General features: G+C 40.7%; 2 protein-coding genes across 3 annotated transcripts in view; one reads left to right on the forward strand and one right to left on the reverse strand.

The window, feature by feature from the left end:
- Nucleotides 1-11,007, reverse strand: part of LOC119726765 (ubiquitin carboxyl-terminal hydrolase 19-like) — a 45,645-nt gene extending 34,638 nt beyond the window's left edge. Inside the window, exons 1-10 of the mRNA XM_038198608.1 lie at nucleotides 10,859-11,007; nucleotides 9,798-9,861; nucleotides 8,838-8,978; nucleotides 7,672-7,802; nucleotides 6,097-6,301; nucleotides 5,293-5,333; nucleotides 4,363-4,466; nucleotides 3,776-3,847; nucleotides 2,301-2,323; nucleotides 1,940-2,032 (exon numbers count right to left, since the gene is read on the reverse strand). Of these exons, the coding sequence (XP_038054536.1) occupies nucleotides 1,940-2,032; nucleotides 2,301-2,323; nucleotides 3,776-3,847; nucleotides 4,363-4,466; nucleotides 5,293-5,333; nucleotides 6,097-6,301; nucleotides 7,672-7,802; nucleotides 8,838-8,978; nucleotides 9,798-9,810 (823 nt within the window). The 5' untranslated portion in view covers nucleotides 9,811-9,861; nucleotides 10,859-11,007. The remainder of the gene's footprint in view (nucleotides 1-1,939; nucleotides 2,033-2,300; nucleotides 2,324-3,775; nucleotides 3,848-4,362; nucleotides 4,467-5,292; nucleotides 5,334-6,096; nucleotides 6,302-7,671; nucleotides 7,803-8,837; nucleotides 8,979-9,797; nucleotides 9,862-10,858) is intronic.
- A 45-nt stretch (nucleotides 11,008-11,052) lies between these two features.
- Nucleotides 11,053-16,235, forward strand: LOC119726766 (E3 ubiquitin-protein ligase Hakai-like). 2 transcript variants are annotated; one of them, XM_038198609.1, is made up of 5 exons: nucleotides 11,053-11,133; nucleotides 12,059-12,160; nucleotides 13,446-13,532; nucleotides 13,898-13,959; nucleotides 14,337-16,235. In XM_038198609.1, exons 2-5 carry the CDS (start codon nucleotides 12,095-12,097, stop codon nucleotides 15,385-15,387), a joined length of 1,266 nt encoding a protein of 421 aa, XP_038054537.1. In that variant the 5' UTR covers nucleotides 11,053-11,133; nucleotides 12,059-12,094; the 3' UTR covers nucleotides 15,388-16,235. The 2 variants fall into 2 exon arrangements, with proteins under 2 accessions (XP_038054537.1, XP_038054538.1); XM_038198610.1 differs by having other exon boundaries at nucleotides 11,082-11,138.
- Nucleotides 16,236-16,457: the final 222 nt, after the last annotated feature.

Here is a 16,457-nt window from a genome sequence, read left to right on the forward strand (position 1 = left end):
ATCCAAGATAACATGCTTATGGCTTCTGACTAGTGCTCCCTGAACAAGAACGTTGACACAATGGGGAACCGCCATCATTGGGCTGGTTATAGCTCAGTTGGTAGAGCACTGGAACAGCAATCCGTAGGTCGCAGGTTCGAACCCTGGCCCTTCTCCAGTCCATTTCTTGGTTCAACCTATAATGCACCTAGTCAGCTTCCCTACGTGGTTCCTTTGATAATTCGTTTTTCACATGCAGTAGGAAGTGCACAATTTTCTCATCTTGATATTTTAAAAAAAAATTTGCTTTACCAAATTTAGTTAGTCCACATTTTGTTTGCAATCGGTTACACATCTGTAAATGCGTGCAAGCCGGCTAGTCTGGTTCCCTGAACTGACAATTCCACGACGTCTATAAATTGCTTCGTTTCGTCTGAAGTAGGGTCAGGGAACCAAACTACAAGAACAACATTTTTTTTTCTTGGTTTTTCCAGCATCTATGGGCGCAAAATTGTCTACACAGTTCAGTGTAACAATATTTGCTATAAAATATTATACAACACCTGAATAAATCCCCGTCATCTGATTGGTGAATTGTAGATCACGTGACATATTATTATTCGGTAAAATGCACGGTGCGACCATGCGTTATACCCATGCGTTATACCGTTTCACTTTGCGCTTGTTCCATGACGCGGTATTTGCATGCAAAATGCATGCTGGTGTGCGCGTTCAGCGTAGCGCGTATTGTTCCAAAGAGCCAGCGCTACAGCATTGGGTTCAAACATTTTCGTGAAGGGGTAGTTCAACATCTTTAAAATCAAAATAAATTGTAGTTTATAATTTACCAATCAAATGACGAGAATTTATTCAGGTGTTGTATAAAATAAATAACGAATGTTTTACATTCGTGCGATGGAAAGAATAATTTCATTTGGTGACAGATTGAATGTTCTATTCCACTCGGCTTCGCCTCGTGGAATAGAACATTTCATCTGTCACCTCATGAAATTATTCTTACCATCGCACTCACAAACATTCGTTATTTGTATACTAACCCCCAAATCCATCCATTTCTGAAACTTACACCAAAAGCAAATGTTGTATATTACCTTTAACCTTTTGCCAACGAAATAGTCTATCAATATGAAAACATTCAAATCAGCCAAACAGACAAGACCGATTGTGGCTTTCAAGGAAAATTCAGTGTTTTAAAATGAAAAATTTGCTGGTACCATAAAGGTTTTTACGGTAACCTGAGGCAATACTGCAAGTATAAATAATGCCAAGATAATAATATTAATGTAACATTTCAGTCATTTTCAATCAATGCCAGATTCAACAAAGAAATGGACCGGGTGGAATTTAACTTGCCACATCTAAAATAGCACACTGACGCTCTTACATGTGTATTTTTCTTTTTCATATTAGTTTTAAACTTAAAATTATATATTAAAACAACCACCTCTTAAAATATTTCTTTTTCTACTTGCTCTTGAATATTGGGGAAATCTTACCACAATTCCTGAATTTTCAATTTTCAGGGGGTTTTAAATTTGGTTGAACTTGAAAAAAGGTACATAATAATAATAATAACTAATTCTTGTATAGCGCCAAATCCGTCAAAATTGACGCTCAAGGCGCTTCGACATTAACCCTAACCTTACCAACTCCATCAAAATCAGATAAGCCACATGTACCAAGTGGACTGAAGTACATCAAAATCTATCAGCACCAGTGGTGGATTTCAGCGGTTTGGTCCTGAAGCATTATGTGAAGTAGAGTGAGTGATGGATTTTGACGGACATGGTCCTCTACTTAGTCAAACTAAGTAGGGAGTTAGGGTTAATAAGTAAGTTCACTCTGATAAATCTTTACCTAATTCGCCTTTTGAAATTGATCCACTGACTGAAAACTATTAGATTAATGTGACTAATTGATTGATTGAGACCACACCCACCTTTCGTCATGGCCCTCTCCAAGGAACCCCACCTCTCAGGAACCTTCTTTCTCAGGAGCACCTCCAGCCTGTACTGGGTTATCTTGTATGTACATTGATTGATTGATTGATTGATTGATTGAGACCACACCCACCTTTTGTCATGGCCCTCTCTAAAGAACCCCACCTCTCTGGAACCTTCTTTCTCAGGAGCACCTCCAGCCTGTACTGGGTTATCTTGTATGTACATTGATTGATTGATTGATTGATTGATTGAGACCACACCCACCTTTTGTCATGGCCCTCTCTAAAGAACCCCACCTCTCTGGAACCTTCTTTCTCAAGAGCACCTCCAGCCTGTACTGGGTTATCTTGTACGTACACTGCTCTGGTAAGATGGAATTCCTGTGGATAAGGTAAAAAAAACAATTGTGTTACATTTCACAAGAAAAGTATCAGGAGAGTCAGTCAGTTCGGGATTTTTTTTTGGGGGGGGGGGGGTGTTATACATAAATGTAAGTCACATATCGGCCTACCCTTTCTTCTATCCCATTCGGTTACTAATCCCCCTCTACACTTAGGCTACATGTACTGCACGCGCCAACTATACAGTGTACATGTACATGTATGCGACACAATGTACAGTGCATGTAGATGTATACAATGTGTGCAGCACATCCATAGAGCTATATTAAATTACTAGAGCTCTAAACTCGTCATTCTGCGCGCGGAGGCGCTTTGAAGCCGTCCTGGGCACAGACATTTTGAATTCATGTGCGTGTTTGTAGAACATAATGAAATTAGGTGGATTGAATTTTGAAAGTGTACTCTACATGCAACGCGCAAGTAGACCAAAAGCGCAAGTAGACAAAAAGCATCTGCAGCGAATACGTGCACATGTTGCGCTGTTTACGTAGAGCAAAATGACACGCTCATTTGCTGATCGTGCATTTCGTTTTTGGGCGTATTGGCTTCGATAACTCACCAGTATGTAATACAAACGCAGATATGCTAATAGCCGTACAAAAGCCGTACAAAATGTCTAGGTCTCCATAGGTTTGTGCACAAACATGGATGCGCCCAGCAGGCATCACTTTGTACACGAAGTTAGCGCTCTGGTAATTTAATATAGCTCTATGAGCACATCACACCACATGTCCCAAGTCTCAACCTCAGTTATACGTACAAAATACGGTAAAAATGATCGATGTGGAACCTGCCACTACACAACTTATCAAGATTCATGCAAGACACTTACAGCTTTGTGTTTGAGGTATTAGAATTTCTATTTTACTTGTGACAGAATTTTCAGAAATTTTCAGAGAAGCAAAGTCGAACAAAACATTTTTTTTTCAAAATGGTGCACGGAGGTGATTCAACGACTGTTTTGTGTCTGAACAGAAATTATACACAAACAGCCGTTTTTATCTGTTGTTGCTGTTTTATTTTCCTCGCTCAAGATGTGTACATTATTTCAAAAGTTGCGCAGCTATGCAAAGTTTGTGAAATTGAATCGTAAGTCTACTGTGCAGCTTTACAACAAATTTGTTGCTTAAATCCTACTCATGGCGTAAGTTACACACTGTTTCAGGAAATTGACTGTTGATGGGTTAACCCCTTGCAGCCGGGTTTTCACGCCTCACTGCACAGCCTTATATGCATCACTGCACAGTAGCCTCTGTGCAGTAGCGGCACTGCACTGTAGCAACTGTCCACAGACGGCATACGGGAGTGCGGCTATAGCCATCAGCCAGTGAGGAGGGGTTACTAGGGAATGAAAACCAATCCACATGTTTATGAGGGAAACATCGCTACGCCAACTTGTTTTTTTCATTTACAGTATTTACAGTGACTTACTTCAAGTGGATGGTCCAGCTGAAGAGAGTCTCACCGCTGGAATCAGTGTGAAGCTGTAGAAACTTCTGGTCACTGGAAAACAAAAAACACAAACATTATCTTTAAGAGGAATTGAGAAAAAAATATAACATGCTAAGCATATATTTGAGCTGTTAAAATTGAAAGCATGGCGATGGTTGCACAACATAGAAATGAGCTGTTTCATTGTAGACATGAAAATAAGGTGTTTCATCCAAACGGAAATAAGCTTGTAAGCGTGGAAATGAGCAGCTAAGCATTGAAATGAGCTTCTAAGAAAAGAAATGAATTACTTAGCACACAGTTGAGGTGCTAAGTACGCAAAATGTGCAGAGTGCAGAAAAAAACTTGCTTAGTAAAACCAATGACGTGATGGGTATTTGCCTTGGACTAGTTCTCAGGTGAATCTCTCTCAGTTAAATACCTGCTTGGATTGGCTTCAACTTAACACAGCTGTGGTATAATGTGTTGCTAGAGAGCGTAGCAGACAATAAAACTCAGAGTTACAAGAGCAATAATTACATTTACAAAAAAAAGTTTTTTGTAAATTTCATTTGGTTTGTACTCACTTTGTCTTGAATCTGACTGTCATCTCCTGGTCTCGGAAATTGACATCGATGGACTCCTTGTCGATTTCCTTGATGTAAATGTGGAGGGCTAAACTTGAAAGGTCCTTAAATCAAAAAGAGAACAATTTCCAAGTAGTATTGTGGATATTTTCAGACAAACGTAAACCAAGACTGACAGAATATCAATGTCCAATCCCATGTCAAAAAAATATGCCGCTGAGAAATGTAAACGGAGACTGACAGAGTTATCGATGTCCAATCCCATGTCAAAAATATGCCGCTGAGAAATGTAAACGGAGACTGACAGAGTTATCAATGTCCAATCCCATGTCAAAAATATGCCGCCGAGTAATGTAAACGGAGACTGACAGAGTTATCAATGTCCAACCCCATGTCAAAAATATGCCGCTGAGAAATGTTAGCTTTTGACAACCATAAATGGAGACTGACAGAGTTATCAATGTCCAATCCCATGTCAAAAATATGCTGCTGAGAACTGTTAGCTTTTGACAAACGTCAACGGAGACTGACAGAGTCATCAATGTCCAATCCCATGTAAAAAATATGGCGCTGAGAAATGTAAATGGAGACTGACAGAGTTATCAATGTCCAATCCCATGTCAAAAATATGCTGCTGGCAAATGTTAGCTTTTGACAAACGTAAACGGAGACTGACAGAGTCATCAATGTCCAATCCCATGTCAAAAATATGCTGCTGACAAATGTTAGCTTTTGACAAACGTAAACGGAGACTGACAGAGTCATCAATGTCCAATCCCATGTCAAAAATATGCTACTGAGAATTGTTAGCTTTTGACAAACATAAACGGAGACTGACAGAGTTATCAATGTCCAATCCCATGTCAAAAATATGCTGCTGACAAATGTTAGCTTTTGACCCTTAGATGATAAATACCACGTCCTACTTACTTTCTCAAACCAGTCATTCTTGGCATGGTTAATGATGTACGCTGAAAAGAAATACAATACAAAAACAGAGCGAAAATGAGCGTGATATGCCACTAAAAACGGAAATCCACTCTAATACAGAGAGCATGTTTGGGAGATAGTTGTCAGGACCTTCAAGGCAATATAAAATTTGGAAAGCAATATGTTATTTAGTATTTAGATGTTTTTTAAAATTTTGTTAGACAATTAATGAAGATTCCAGGCCAAAATGCCTAGGGAGTTACCATTAAAAGTACACTTTCTTCCTAGGATTGCCAAAATATTAGTGATTTTGATTGTTCAACTTATCACAATTGAAAGGTCTGTGTCACAGGAATCAACAAATGTTGAACATTACAAGTTTTCAAGGTATAGTTGAGTGTACCGTTTTATGATCTCTCAAATGTTTTGTTCATCTTGTGAGAAACTCATTTTAGAGCCCAAAAGGGCACTTCCAAAGGGAAGGATCCCTTTAGGCATCAATCAACTGAAAACAATATATTATTAAAACCAAAGTATTCTGAAGTATTTAACCAGTTCGCGCTGGAGGCCGTGTATACACACAATAGTTTTGCGGTATTCGGAACGGATGACTGATAAACACGCAGGGAAGGAGGCCGGAAATATCTGTCAGCGATCCGCTTGCAGCGAGCGAGGCCAGAAATACGAGTGTGCTGCCCGAGGGTGATGGCTTTGAGGTCGAGTGAAAAGTAATCCTGCGCCTCGTTCCGTTCTTGTCAAAATAATCCCGCCGTGAACTGGTTATAAGTGGTTTCCTTGTCCTACCTTTTGGCGGCCGTTGGATTTCAACGTCAGACAGAGCCGGTGGTACAGGAGCATGGACTGACTGCTGAGGAGTCGGGGCCCTGGGTGGGGGAGGGGGAGGGGGTGGGGGTGCGGAGGCTGACATCTTGGGGGGTGTGGAGGGGGCGGCGGTGCTGATGGAAACAGGTGGATCGGGGGTGCCGTTCCTCAAGGAAGTGGGATCAGCCTGTGCAAGATTTGAAAAATGTTGGAAAAGATGTATTTGAAAAGGAAGTCCTGTACAGATAAAGATGCATAGAGCCAAAAAAAAAAAAAAAAAAATACTTGGTCTCTGGTCAGACCAAAGTTCCAGAATTGATGCAGCGACGCGGTTTGTTTGTTTGTTTATTCTTTTTCAAGCTTGGGTACTATTTTGCTTTTTTTGGTGTCCTCATACACATTGGTGTCCTCCATAATTTGCCTTGGCGCCCTCGATCATTTGCTTTGGTGCAATTTCCCATTCCTTGGTGCTCTTTGGTACAAAAATTTGAGGAGGGGTGGCAATAGAGGGCGCTGTAGGAGCTACCGCGGAACATTTTGGTAAAAAAAAGAGATTGACACGCATGCTTAAAATCGACGCGCACGCTGACCAGAGACCGACTATTTTTTTTTTTTTGGCCTTACATCAAGACTTCTTTTCTCGTTTTACATTTAAATTTTGAATTGAACAGCTCTGTAACTTCCTATGCAGCGTAGACTCAATGTTTTCTATTACGTTCTCTATTATTAGTATAGACCTTAACCCTAACCCCCTTGAGTGATTTACTAGGAACCTTTCTCACTCTTGCAAAATTGCATACTCCACACCCAAACTGTTGGACTCTGATTATGGTGGTATGCCTGACCCCATGTAAAGTATAATCAGTTTACTTGTGCAGTCCTCGCTCCAACAGAATCCAACAAAACATGCAGTTGTATTTTAAAGGGTTGGGGTGGTTAGGTAATATACAACATTTGTAAACATCAAAAAACAAAACTACCAAATTATTTTGAAAAACCTTGCTTGACTTTAAGTGAACAATAGTCTTAAGCATCCTGTAAAATCAAAGTTGGCTGACCACCATTGGAAAAAACCCTGATTTTTTTTTCAAATAGTGCCCACAATTTACCACATTTAGTTCCTCCACATTTTGATTGCAATCACTTACACATCTGGGTCATTCTATAAATTTGGGGTCCACTTTTTTTCCCGTCCCTGTTACATCTGACATCTATGATTTTATAATTCTGATGCACTCCTTAATGCAGTCATCCTCCAAGAGTGATTATGAATAGCAAACTACCTACCCAACAAATAAACAATCATTTGAAGTCACTTTTAATGATGCTTGAATGGCAAATTACAAAGTACCAAGGTAACAGGGACGGGAAAAATGTCACACTTTGGACCCCAAATTTATAGAATGACCCATCTGTGAACGGGTGCAAGCCAGCTAGTCTGGTTCCCTGACCTGACACTAAGCAAAATCACTCCATTTAAATTCTTAGCTGATTGGGGTTTGCAAATATTTCATTTGAAGACCAACAGTTGAATGGAGTGTAGAGTACTGTACAAACCTGTAGCTGTGGCCACGTCTGACCGTGGACAGCTTTCTCAATCTGGATTCCAATTTCTTTCTCATCGACGTGGAAGCTGCACGTCGGATGGTCAACTTCCTTGAAGAACTCACACAACCAGTCACGACCATCTGTATGAATTGAGGAGGACAGATTAAAGAAGTCAGTTATATGTGTTCAACTGACTGCATTTCAAACTGGGTTATTTGTTTTTGTACTGTATTTGATTCTGCTGTACATAAGGCCAAGTACAAACAAATAAGTAGTTTCTTGTCCTGCCTTTTTGAAAAAATGAAGGAGGCCCTATTTTTCTCTCTCCTTTTTGGCGTATTTTCCAAGATGATGGAAGGATTCTTCAATTTGTTTCCTACTTGTCATTTAAAAAGAAAATTTCATAAGTATTTCAAGGAAGTGCTTGATAAAACACCTCAAAGAGTTTTATTTAATTAAATAATGATTTCATCTGTACTAACTTAAATACATGTCTTCAAGTAGCAGGGCACTAAATATATCTCATTTATTTCTCTCATATATATTTTATCTAATCTTGATAAATGTGCTTAAATTAATGTAACTGTATCACTAAATAAACATCATAATTCAAACCCAATGCAGCACTTACCAGCAGTCTGGGTGCTACGCTACAAGAGGGTTTTACCTCCTCTGGATGTAACCGCCATTTGTACTTTTTAAATTTTATTGATTTATATTCATCAACTTCTTGTAATTTCTCATTGACTTTTGTTGTGCAAATGGAAATAAACAAACAAACAAACAAACAATTTTCTGGACTATTTTGCTGATACAAAATTGTATCCAAAGGAGCCATTACCCTTTTTACATAGCTGCCATATGTTGGAAACAAATAAAAGGACAATATATTGACAATACATGTGCAAGATATACTGCAAAAGTATGAATAAAAAAAAAACATTAAAAAAAGGAGGCGGCCGGAAAAGGAAGTGGGCGGGGACAAGAAACTTGTTTATTTTTTTACTCTGCCTAAGCAAAATACTGGTGCTATACATGGGAAGTACCTCATTGAAATTACAAATTGTACGACCAACCCCCCCCCCCCCCCAAATCCCCCCAATAAACATAAATGCTGCCTATTAATGCAAATTTGCCCAAATCCAAAGTAACAAATATTGAATAGGGCTACTCACCCTTAAGTCTAAGGTGTAGGTCTCTGCTAGTGATTTCAAAGTCTACGTCGTCATCACTGAGTCCGGGCCCAGACTTCAAGCTGATGAATACAGCCTTGTCAGTCTGGTGCCAGCTGTAATCAAGCACTTGGTTGTCGTTTTCTTTGAAGAAATAAAATGAGACAAAAAAGGTCCAGATCAAAGTCAAGTGTTGTAGTTGTGTCGATCACAAGTCAATCAAAGCATCTTTCACAAGTTCTCACATTCACAAGTCCTCACAAGACCTCACCAGTTCCTCACAAGTCCACAAGTTCTCACAAGACCTCATAAGTCCTCACAAGTCCTCACCAGTTCCTCACAAGACATCACAAGTCCTCACCAGTTCCTCACAAGTCTACAAGTCCTCACAAGACCTCATAATTCATAACAAGACCTCACCAGTACCTCACAAGTCCTCACAAGACCTCATAAAACCTCATACGTCTTTGCAAATCCTCATTGTCAGTTCTTGCAATTAATCAGCAGTCTTCACAAGTCCTCACAAGTCCTCATCAGTCCTCACAAGTCCTCATTAGTCCTCATTAATCCTCACAAGTCCTCATCAGTCCTAACAAGTCCTCACACAAGTCACCAGCAGTCCTCACAAGTCCTCATTAGTCCTCACAAGTCCTTACAAGTCATCACAAGTCCTAACAAGTCTTCACACGTCATCACCTATGCTTCCAACTCCAAGTCATCACAACTGTGACAGAAGCATTTCCTCTGTTATCGTTCACGCCCTGTTTAGGGCTGTGCATCGGAACCCGTTCCAGATCATGGGATCGATTTCCAGTAACCCACTTTACAATTTACTTTATCTTCTCATACAATGAAAAAAAGGTTTGAATGCTGTTTGAAGGAAATTCTCAGAATGAAAACCAGGCTACATGTACGTGAAAAACCTAAACAATGTTAAAAAAAAATGACATGAATCCAACTCACCATTTTGACCCATTTTTTACAAGCTGATGTTTGGCTACTCCTGATATTTACTTGTCAACGGAACCTGCAATAAGGAATGATTTAGAGGAATATATGGAATTTTTTCCGACGCTTATTGATGCCAGTTGATGCATTTTATTTTTAAGGGGGGCCCCCTAGGACCCGAAAAGTGTCTTAATTCGATTTCCTCAAAACAACTTTTCCTCACGTACTTTGTCATCGCTGTGTGGCGCACAATACGGAGGACGTCCAGTATTTGAGCCATATATATGGGGCTATCCTCTCCCCCCCCCCCTTTTCCAACACCCCCCCCTCCGGAAAATGTATTGCATTTGCGCTTTGCACACACAAAAACATGACCAAAAATAAAAAGGCAGTGTATATTTTGCCGGAGACGGCAAACCTTTAGTAAACGTTAGTTTGCCGGATATGCACTGAACATGCGCAGTTACTGTTTTTTTTGTACTTAAACATTTTCCGGTGAAAAGTTTTAGTCTGGCTCCATGCCAGAATTATCGTTGTTACCTCGTATTCACAAGATGGGATTCAGACCATTTTATAATTTCGGACTTTATTTCCATTTAAAAAAAAATCCTCCAGAGCCACAAATCTGAAAAAGAAAATGTAGGCCCCTAATACTCTGCAAAAAATGTTTGAGACATGTTAAAATAATAAAAGAAGAATATTCTTATTTATTTGGGGATGAGAAAAAAAACCTTAAAAATGTGGTGCGGTCGGAATCGAACGCGAGTCATCCGGCTTACTAGAGCCTTTGCTTAACCATTACACCAAACGTGCTACACATCTTTTGGTGGGAATTTATAATTCAGCCCTATTTTAAAGAGTACAGCGCCCTCTGTTGATATGGATTGCCGCCGGCAAACCTTTAGTAATCGTTAGTTTGCCGTCATTACCTCCGGCAAAATATCCATTATCAAATAAAAAACACCCGGCTTTAGAGTTTAGTTTTACAAACGAAGTTTAAAGTTCATAACACAAACGAATAACTCAACAAAATCAAAACCAACGAAAGTATCAAACTTCAAACTCAAATAGCTCACCTAACTACTATTTCTATCTCGCCGTTTGATTAAATTGAAGAGACTTCGTAGAAGAAATTGAAGAAAGGATCGATTAAAGCTCTCCGTGATTACGCATTACTGTGGTAGCTAGCCGGGTCGCCTTCTCAACTTTTCTAAAACCCAGTATATGAAACGTCTAGGAACCAGTCTGGGAAGTAAAAAAAATACAATATAATATGATACCACGAGAGGGCGCTAGATAATGCGCGGTTAATGATGATGAGTGCAAATGTGTACGGCCTGCATTGTAACTTGTATTGTAAGTCTGTCTGATGATTTTCGACATTGATTTTTTCTTTGAACATTTGAGAATACTATTATTGAATATTTCAAAATATAGAAATAGTGTGGAACGAAGATCTGTTGTGATAATTGCTATAAGATAAAGATTTAGTACCTTCCTCAGGACTCGGACTTAAAACAATCCCAAATCAACACTTGTGACCCGTCACTGTGACTGGTGACAGTGACAGTCACTGTGAGCAATACATTTTTGGGACAGAATTTTGGATAAACAAACCCACATGGTGTTGTAAGCTTGCTGTCTATTGGACTAGCACCGCGTGACCTGTTTTGTTTATCCAAAAAAAATGCATTGTTCTTGAGGGGAAGTGTTTGCATGTGTGCGAGTGAAAATGAAATGTCGATTTCCGCTCTGTGAAGAGTTCCGTTCAGAAATTGAAAAAAAATTTAAAATGCCAAAATAAATTCAACTTTTGATGACCAACCCTCCCCCATCCCCCTAAAAATCTCGCGTTCAAGTTGTGAACACGAGCAATTTTGATTCAAACAGTCGGAAGAAAGTGGCCAGGAAATGCCTCAGATTGCATCACCTGATCACAGAGCTAGAATCCAAAATTTCCCAATCCCCATGCCGCATGTAAAGAGTTCCACTGTGGGATTTGAAGAATCCCCCAGTCTGCAATCAGGAAACGGACCTTCTTATTAATTGTTAATTGAGCAATTGAAAGAGCAAGGAACAAAGATTTTTTAAAAATCCATCTCAAATTTTCTCAATATATTTGAAAAGACTTGTATTCATATGGCGAAAAAAGAGACGGTGTGATTGTGCTCTGAGCCGGTTCCTGTAGTTTACCTTTTTGGCTGCTTTTGTTTGATTTATTTCTTTTTCACGGTTATGTATCCCATATCCTAACTTAAACTGTGATTTTTTTTCAGATTTCTTCTCATGCGTGACAGTTTCAACCAATCAGAATGGAGAAGCACTCTGATATCTACACCCATCCGTTCCCAAATCGACACTTGAAGTGGGACCATAAGGTATGTTGCTTGCTTGCTAGCTTGGCATTTAATTACCACATTATACCAACCACATTGATTTTTTTCCTATGCTCTGAAGTGAATCCACGGGATCCACTTTCTTGATACTTCATCGTTGTAGAGTTTCTTTCTATCATCCTTTAGTGTTATTTTGTTGAAGGTATATACTCACGCCTTCCGCTTCCTTTAAAAGATTGTCATTTATCAGATATGTGACCAGCTCCACAAAAAAGGGTATTAAGTCGAACTGAGCATTATTGTGTAATGGCTTGCTCAACATTGAGAGGGTGAAAATTTCATCAAAATTTGATTTTCATTTTTTGTCTTGAATGACATCTTTGATACCTACAGTTTCAGGTTTCATTCACAGGAATGTTGATTTTGATGAACAAACTGGAAAAAACAACCATTTTGTGTGCATCGTTCGGTTGTTCTACAACAAAGCCAGCTATTTCAACGCCTGTTTTCTCAGTTGTGTAATTTCAACTCAAAGGAAATAATTAATATGCAAATACATCATACCTCCAGAACGGGAGGGGCTATGGAGCTCTTTTACATACCAAATGAAAGCTTACATTGTGGGCTTTCCAACCATGTATATAACGCAATTTCACTTTTTGCGACAGAATACCCTTTTTTGTGGAGCCGGTCACATATAGGCTCCGAGCCCAATTACCCCCTCAGTGGTAAGGAAGGGAGAGTTGGGGGAGACCACTGGCTAGGAGAGACATTCGAAAGCATCAGACGACGATGATGCCTGACGCTCACATGAAGACGCTATGGCTTTGTGCACATTCAGAATCAAATCTGTCATGCGTATTTCCGAAAACAGTACCCGCACGCAGTGTGTTCAGCCACTATGAGCTCTCAAAAATGATGCATGGTGCCCATGAGCTTCGTGCGCTAACAAAAGAGGGCGCCCTTTTACCTAACAATGAAGCCCCATGGGCGGGACATTTAGCTGGTTGACGCGTACCGTTCCTTGTGTGTGACGCACATACACCAGGAGATTTGTACTATGTACACGCAGTGGTACGGCCGCGTGTTGCGGCAAATTGCAGTCAGGCAAGATGGCGTTGGTCGGTCACCCCCAACTGTACTTCCTCTGCCGGTGAGGGGGTACTTGTGAACGGAGCGGATAGCTCTGCCCTTAGTTTTTGCACACCTTTGGAGGCAAATGGTACCCCTAGGTACACAGAACACCATTGACTACGTCGCATCGACAGTGACGATATTTGTATACATGTACTGAAGTCTGACCACAGAATTGTCGTTTTCATTTCAGTTGAATCTGATTGGAGAGAAAGTCGTTGATCCCACGATTCACTGCTGCGAAAAATGCGGCTTGCCCATCCTGAGCTATGGACGAATGGTGAGTCACCGTAAGATTGAAGCGAATCTATTTAATTTAGTGGTATCGTTAAAAAGGAAAGTTAACACCATCATCAAATCAATTATGGAGATACATCATTGGGAAAAGTTATTGCATTTATCATAGAGTTCACTACATTTTAATTTTGCTTAAAGTTTGAATGAATTCTTAGGCCTATCCCACTTACTCTTACATGCTTTGATTGCTATAGATAAAACACGAGGACATAACACTTAAAAAAAAATCTTCATAATGTAAAGTTATTAACAATCATGGTTTGGTTCAACGCAGCTATTTTTTATTACGTTGCCAAGGTATGATTTTCTAAAAAAAAAAAAGAATTCAATTTGTGCTTTTGATTCCAGATACCCTGCAAGCACGTCTTCTGCTTTGATTGTGCCAAAGCCACAGACAAGAGCTGTTTGAGGTCAGTAGGTCAGAGTTCAGAGGTTATGAAGAGCAAATGTTACACACAAATATTTCCAATGAGCTGTGTTTTTAGTTCATTATTTGTACAGAACATTTTGGGAAAATTTGTGTTATGAATTTTTGTAAAATTAATCTTATATTGTAAGTTTTGTATATTTTACCAAAATGTGACACAAAAAGTGTCTCATTATTTGCAAACAGTTCATCAGAGGCACTGACATTTTGCACACACGCAAAAAGAATCTCTTAGTGTAAAATTCATTTGATGTACCCTTTAATCCGTACTTCTTCCGCATTTTTGCTAGGAACCATCCTAAGTCCTCCAAAATCTCACAAGCTGCTGTAATCCAATGGCTAATGTTTGTTTCCACACAGATGTGGTGACAGCGTTCAGCGGATCGAGCAATCACCCCTGGGTGGAATCTTCTTGTGCACCCACGGAGGCTCCAAGCACAGCCCCAGTGGATGCCGACGGACTTACCTCTCCCAGCGAGACCTCCAAGCTCACATCAATCACCGTCACAACAGGCATCCGTCATCCGGCCAATCAGCCGCCCAGCCCCCGAGCAGTGATCAGCCTGGCCGGCACGAACGACCAATCGGGGAGGACCCCCGCACGGCACGCTACACCACCGGCCCAGAAGCTTACAGCGGTCCGGTTACCCAGCAACACTTGCACGACCGCATGCCTTATGAGGCCGAGTCCACGGACATCCCGGATTCGCCCACAGCTCATGGGGAGTACGGAATGGAGCGGGTACAAGTGAGGAAGTCCAACCTCATCACAGTACCCATTCAGGAAGAGAAGACCTACAGTGGGCACGAGCAGGGACCCCCACCACCCCAGCCAACCCACCAGGGGCACCAGCTACCACCCCCTGCCGTGACTTACCAGGGTCAGCAACCCATTCCCCAGCATCAAGTCCCCCCTCCACCCCCTCCCCAGTCCCCCATATACCCAGTCCAGGGGGTACCACCTCCTATGGTTCACCCGCCAGCCCCTATGCAATACTCGGGCGTGGCAGTCCGGCCCATTATGACAGCTACCCCAGTGGTGCACCAAGCACCTCCCCCAGCTCAACAAGCTGTTCCTTACTCGGCCGTCCACGTCCCTACCATCCCCCCTACCGTGTCCATCCCAGGACCTGTGCCCATGTACAGCACCGCGTCCCAGCCACATTACACCCCATCCACCCCCGAGCCGAGCCCCTCGTTCCAGAGTCCCAGCGCACCACCCCCGACATCGGTTCCAGGCTGGGCTCCCGGGGTGTCTATGGCCCCACAGAGTATGGGCCCCATGCAACCCATCATACCGGGTCTCGCCCCACAGCCTGCAGGGGTTAGGCCCGATATAGGACCCCCTCCACCTCATGGGCCGATACCCGACCCTGTCCGCTACAGACCGCCATACTACCAACATCAATAAATCTGCTATGGATGGACAGTAGATGACATAATGTAACCACTTACAAGAACTCTGAATTGCGGACCTACTAGATGCTCAATTCTTGTTCAGACACGTATGGAGCGAATATTAACACCCCTAGTAATTTTCAGCTAAATGTGCACAATCTAAAGAGAGTTTTTACATGAGTGCCTGATATACGGAAGGTATAGTCTGCCTAACTCTCTATGACTGTTGAGGGGGCACTTTTGACAGTGTTCATTTTACCATTGAACCTTCTAGCTCTTAAAAAAACACACAACCTCTGCAGGCATGGGTTATTTTAGCTGCAGGATAGCAGCTCAACCAATCTTCATGTCTCTCTGTTAGTCAGTTAGTTAGTTAGGAACAAACATTGAAAGCCAGTGACTTTTTGTATAAAAATTGCGTTCCCTGTGGTTTATTTTCATCCAGAAAAAAAATATATTCCTTTTCTAAATTGCTATTTTTCTAGCAATACAAAAGTTACCAACCTCAGAAAAAAAAGGCCCACGTTTAGTTATTGAATTATTAATTTACAAATTTTGTATTACCTTTGTATTTCTTGCGGGTTAGGCTGGTTCTGTAAGGTCGGCAAGGGTTTTTTTTTCACTGAGAGGACACCAGAAAAAAAAAGAAGGGAATAAAACATTCAAATTGAAAACTTTTTAGAAAAAAATTATTTTGTCGAAAGCAATCAAAGGGCATAATGTTTCAGTCCTAGCAGCTTTCTTCTAAGACCAATATTTCAGATAAATGTAGATCTCTGAATTGGAACATTTTTTGCTAGGAAAAACAAACTGTTTGGTTTTCTGCTCCAGGATATTGGAATAAAATAAAAGTCACAACAATTATTGTGTGATTTGTATACATTTTGTCAGATTTGTTTCTATACATGTAAACATTCATAAGAACCTGATACAAGTCATGTACATGTATAATTGATTTCCAAGTAAACACATTATTTCCGGTCCAAATTTCACCAATTCTTTTTTTAGACTGTACACTACTGAGCAGGATGTTGTGGGATTAAATCGAAGAGACCAGGGCTAAGCTCGTGAAAAGTTCCCCCA

This window comes from Patiria miniata, unplaced genomic scaffold, assembly GCF_015706575.1.
Source record: "Patiria miniata isolate m_02_andy unplaced genomic scaffold, ASM1570657v1 HiC_scaffold_2, whole genome shotgun sequence".
Classification (NCBI taxonomy): domain Eukaryota; kingdom Metazoa; phylum Echinodermata; class Asteroidea; order Valvatida; family Asterinidae; genus Patiria; species Patiria miniata.

Bases quoted from the DNA above. Each gene is read 5' to 3' on its own strand.
- LOC119726766 (XM_038198609.1), top strand. From the start codon at position 12,095: ATGGAGAAGCACTCTGATATCTACACCCATCCGTTCCCAAATCGACAC. The intron at 12,161-13,445 runs GTATGTTGCTTG...TTTTCATTTCAG, and splicing joins ACTTGAAGTGGGACCATAAG to TTGAATCTGATTGGAGAGAA. The intron at 13,960-14,336 runs GTCAGTAGGTCA...GTTTCCACACAG, and splicing joins ACAGACAAGAGCTGTTTGAG to ATGTGGTGACAGCGTTCAGC.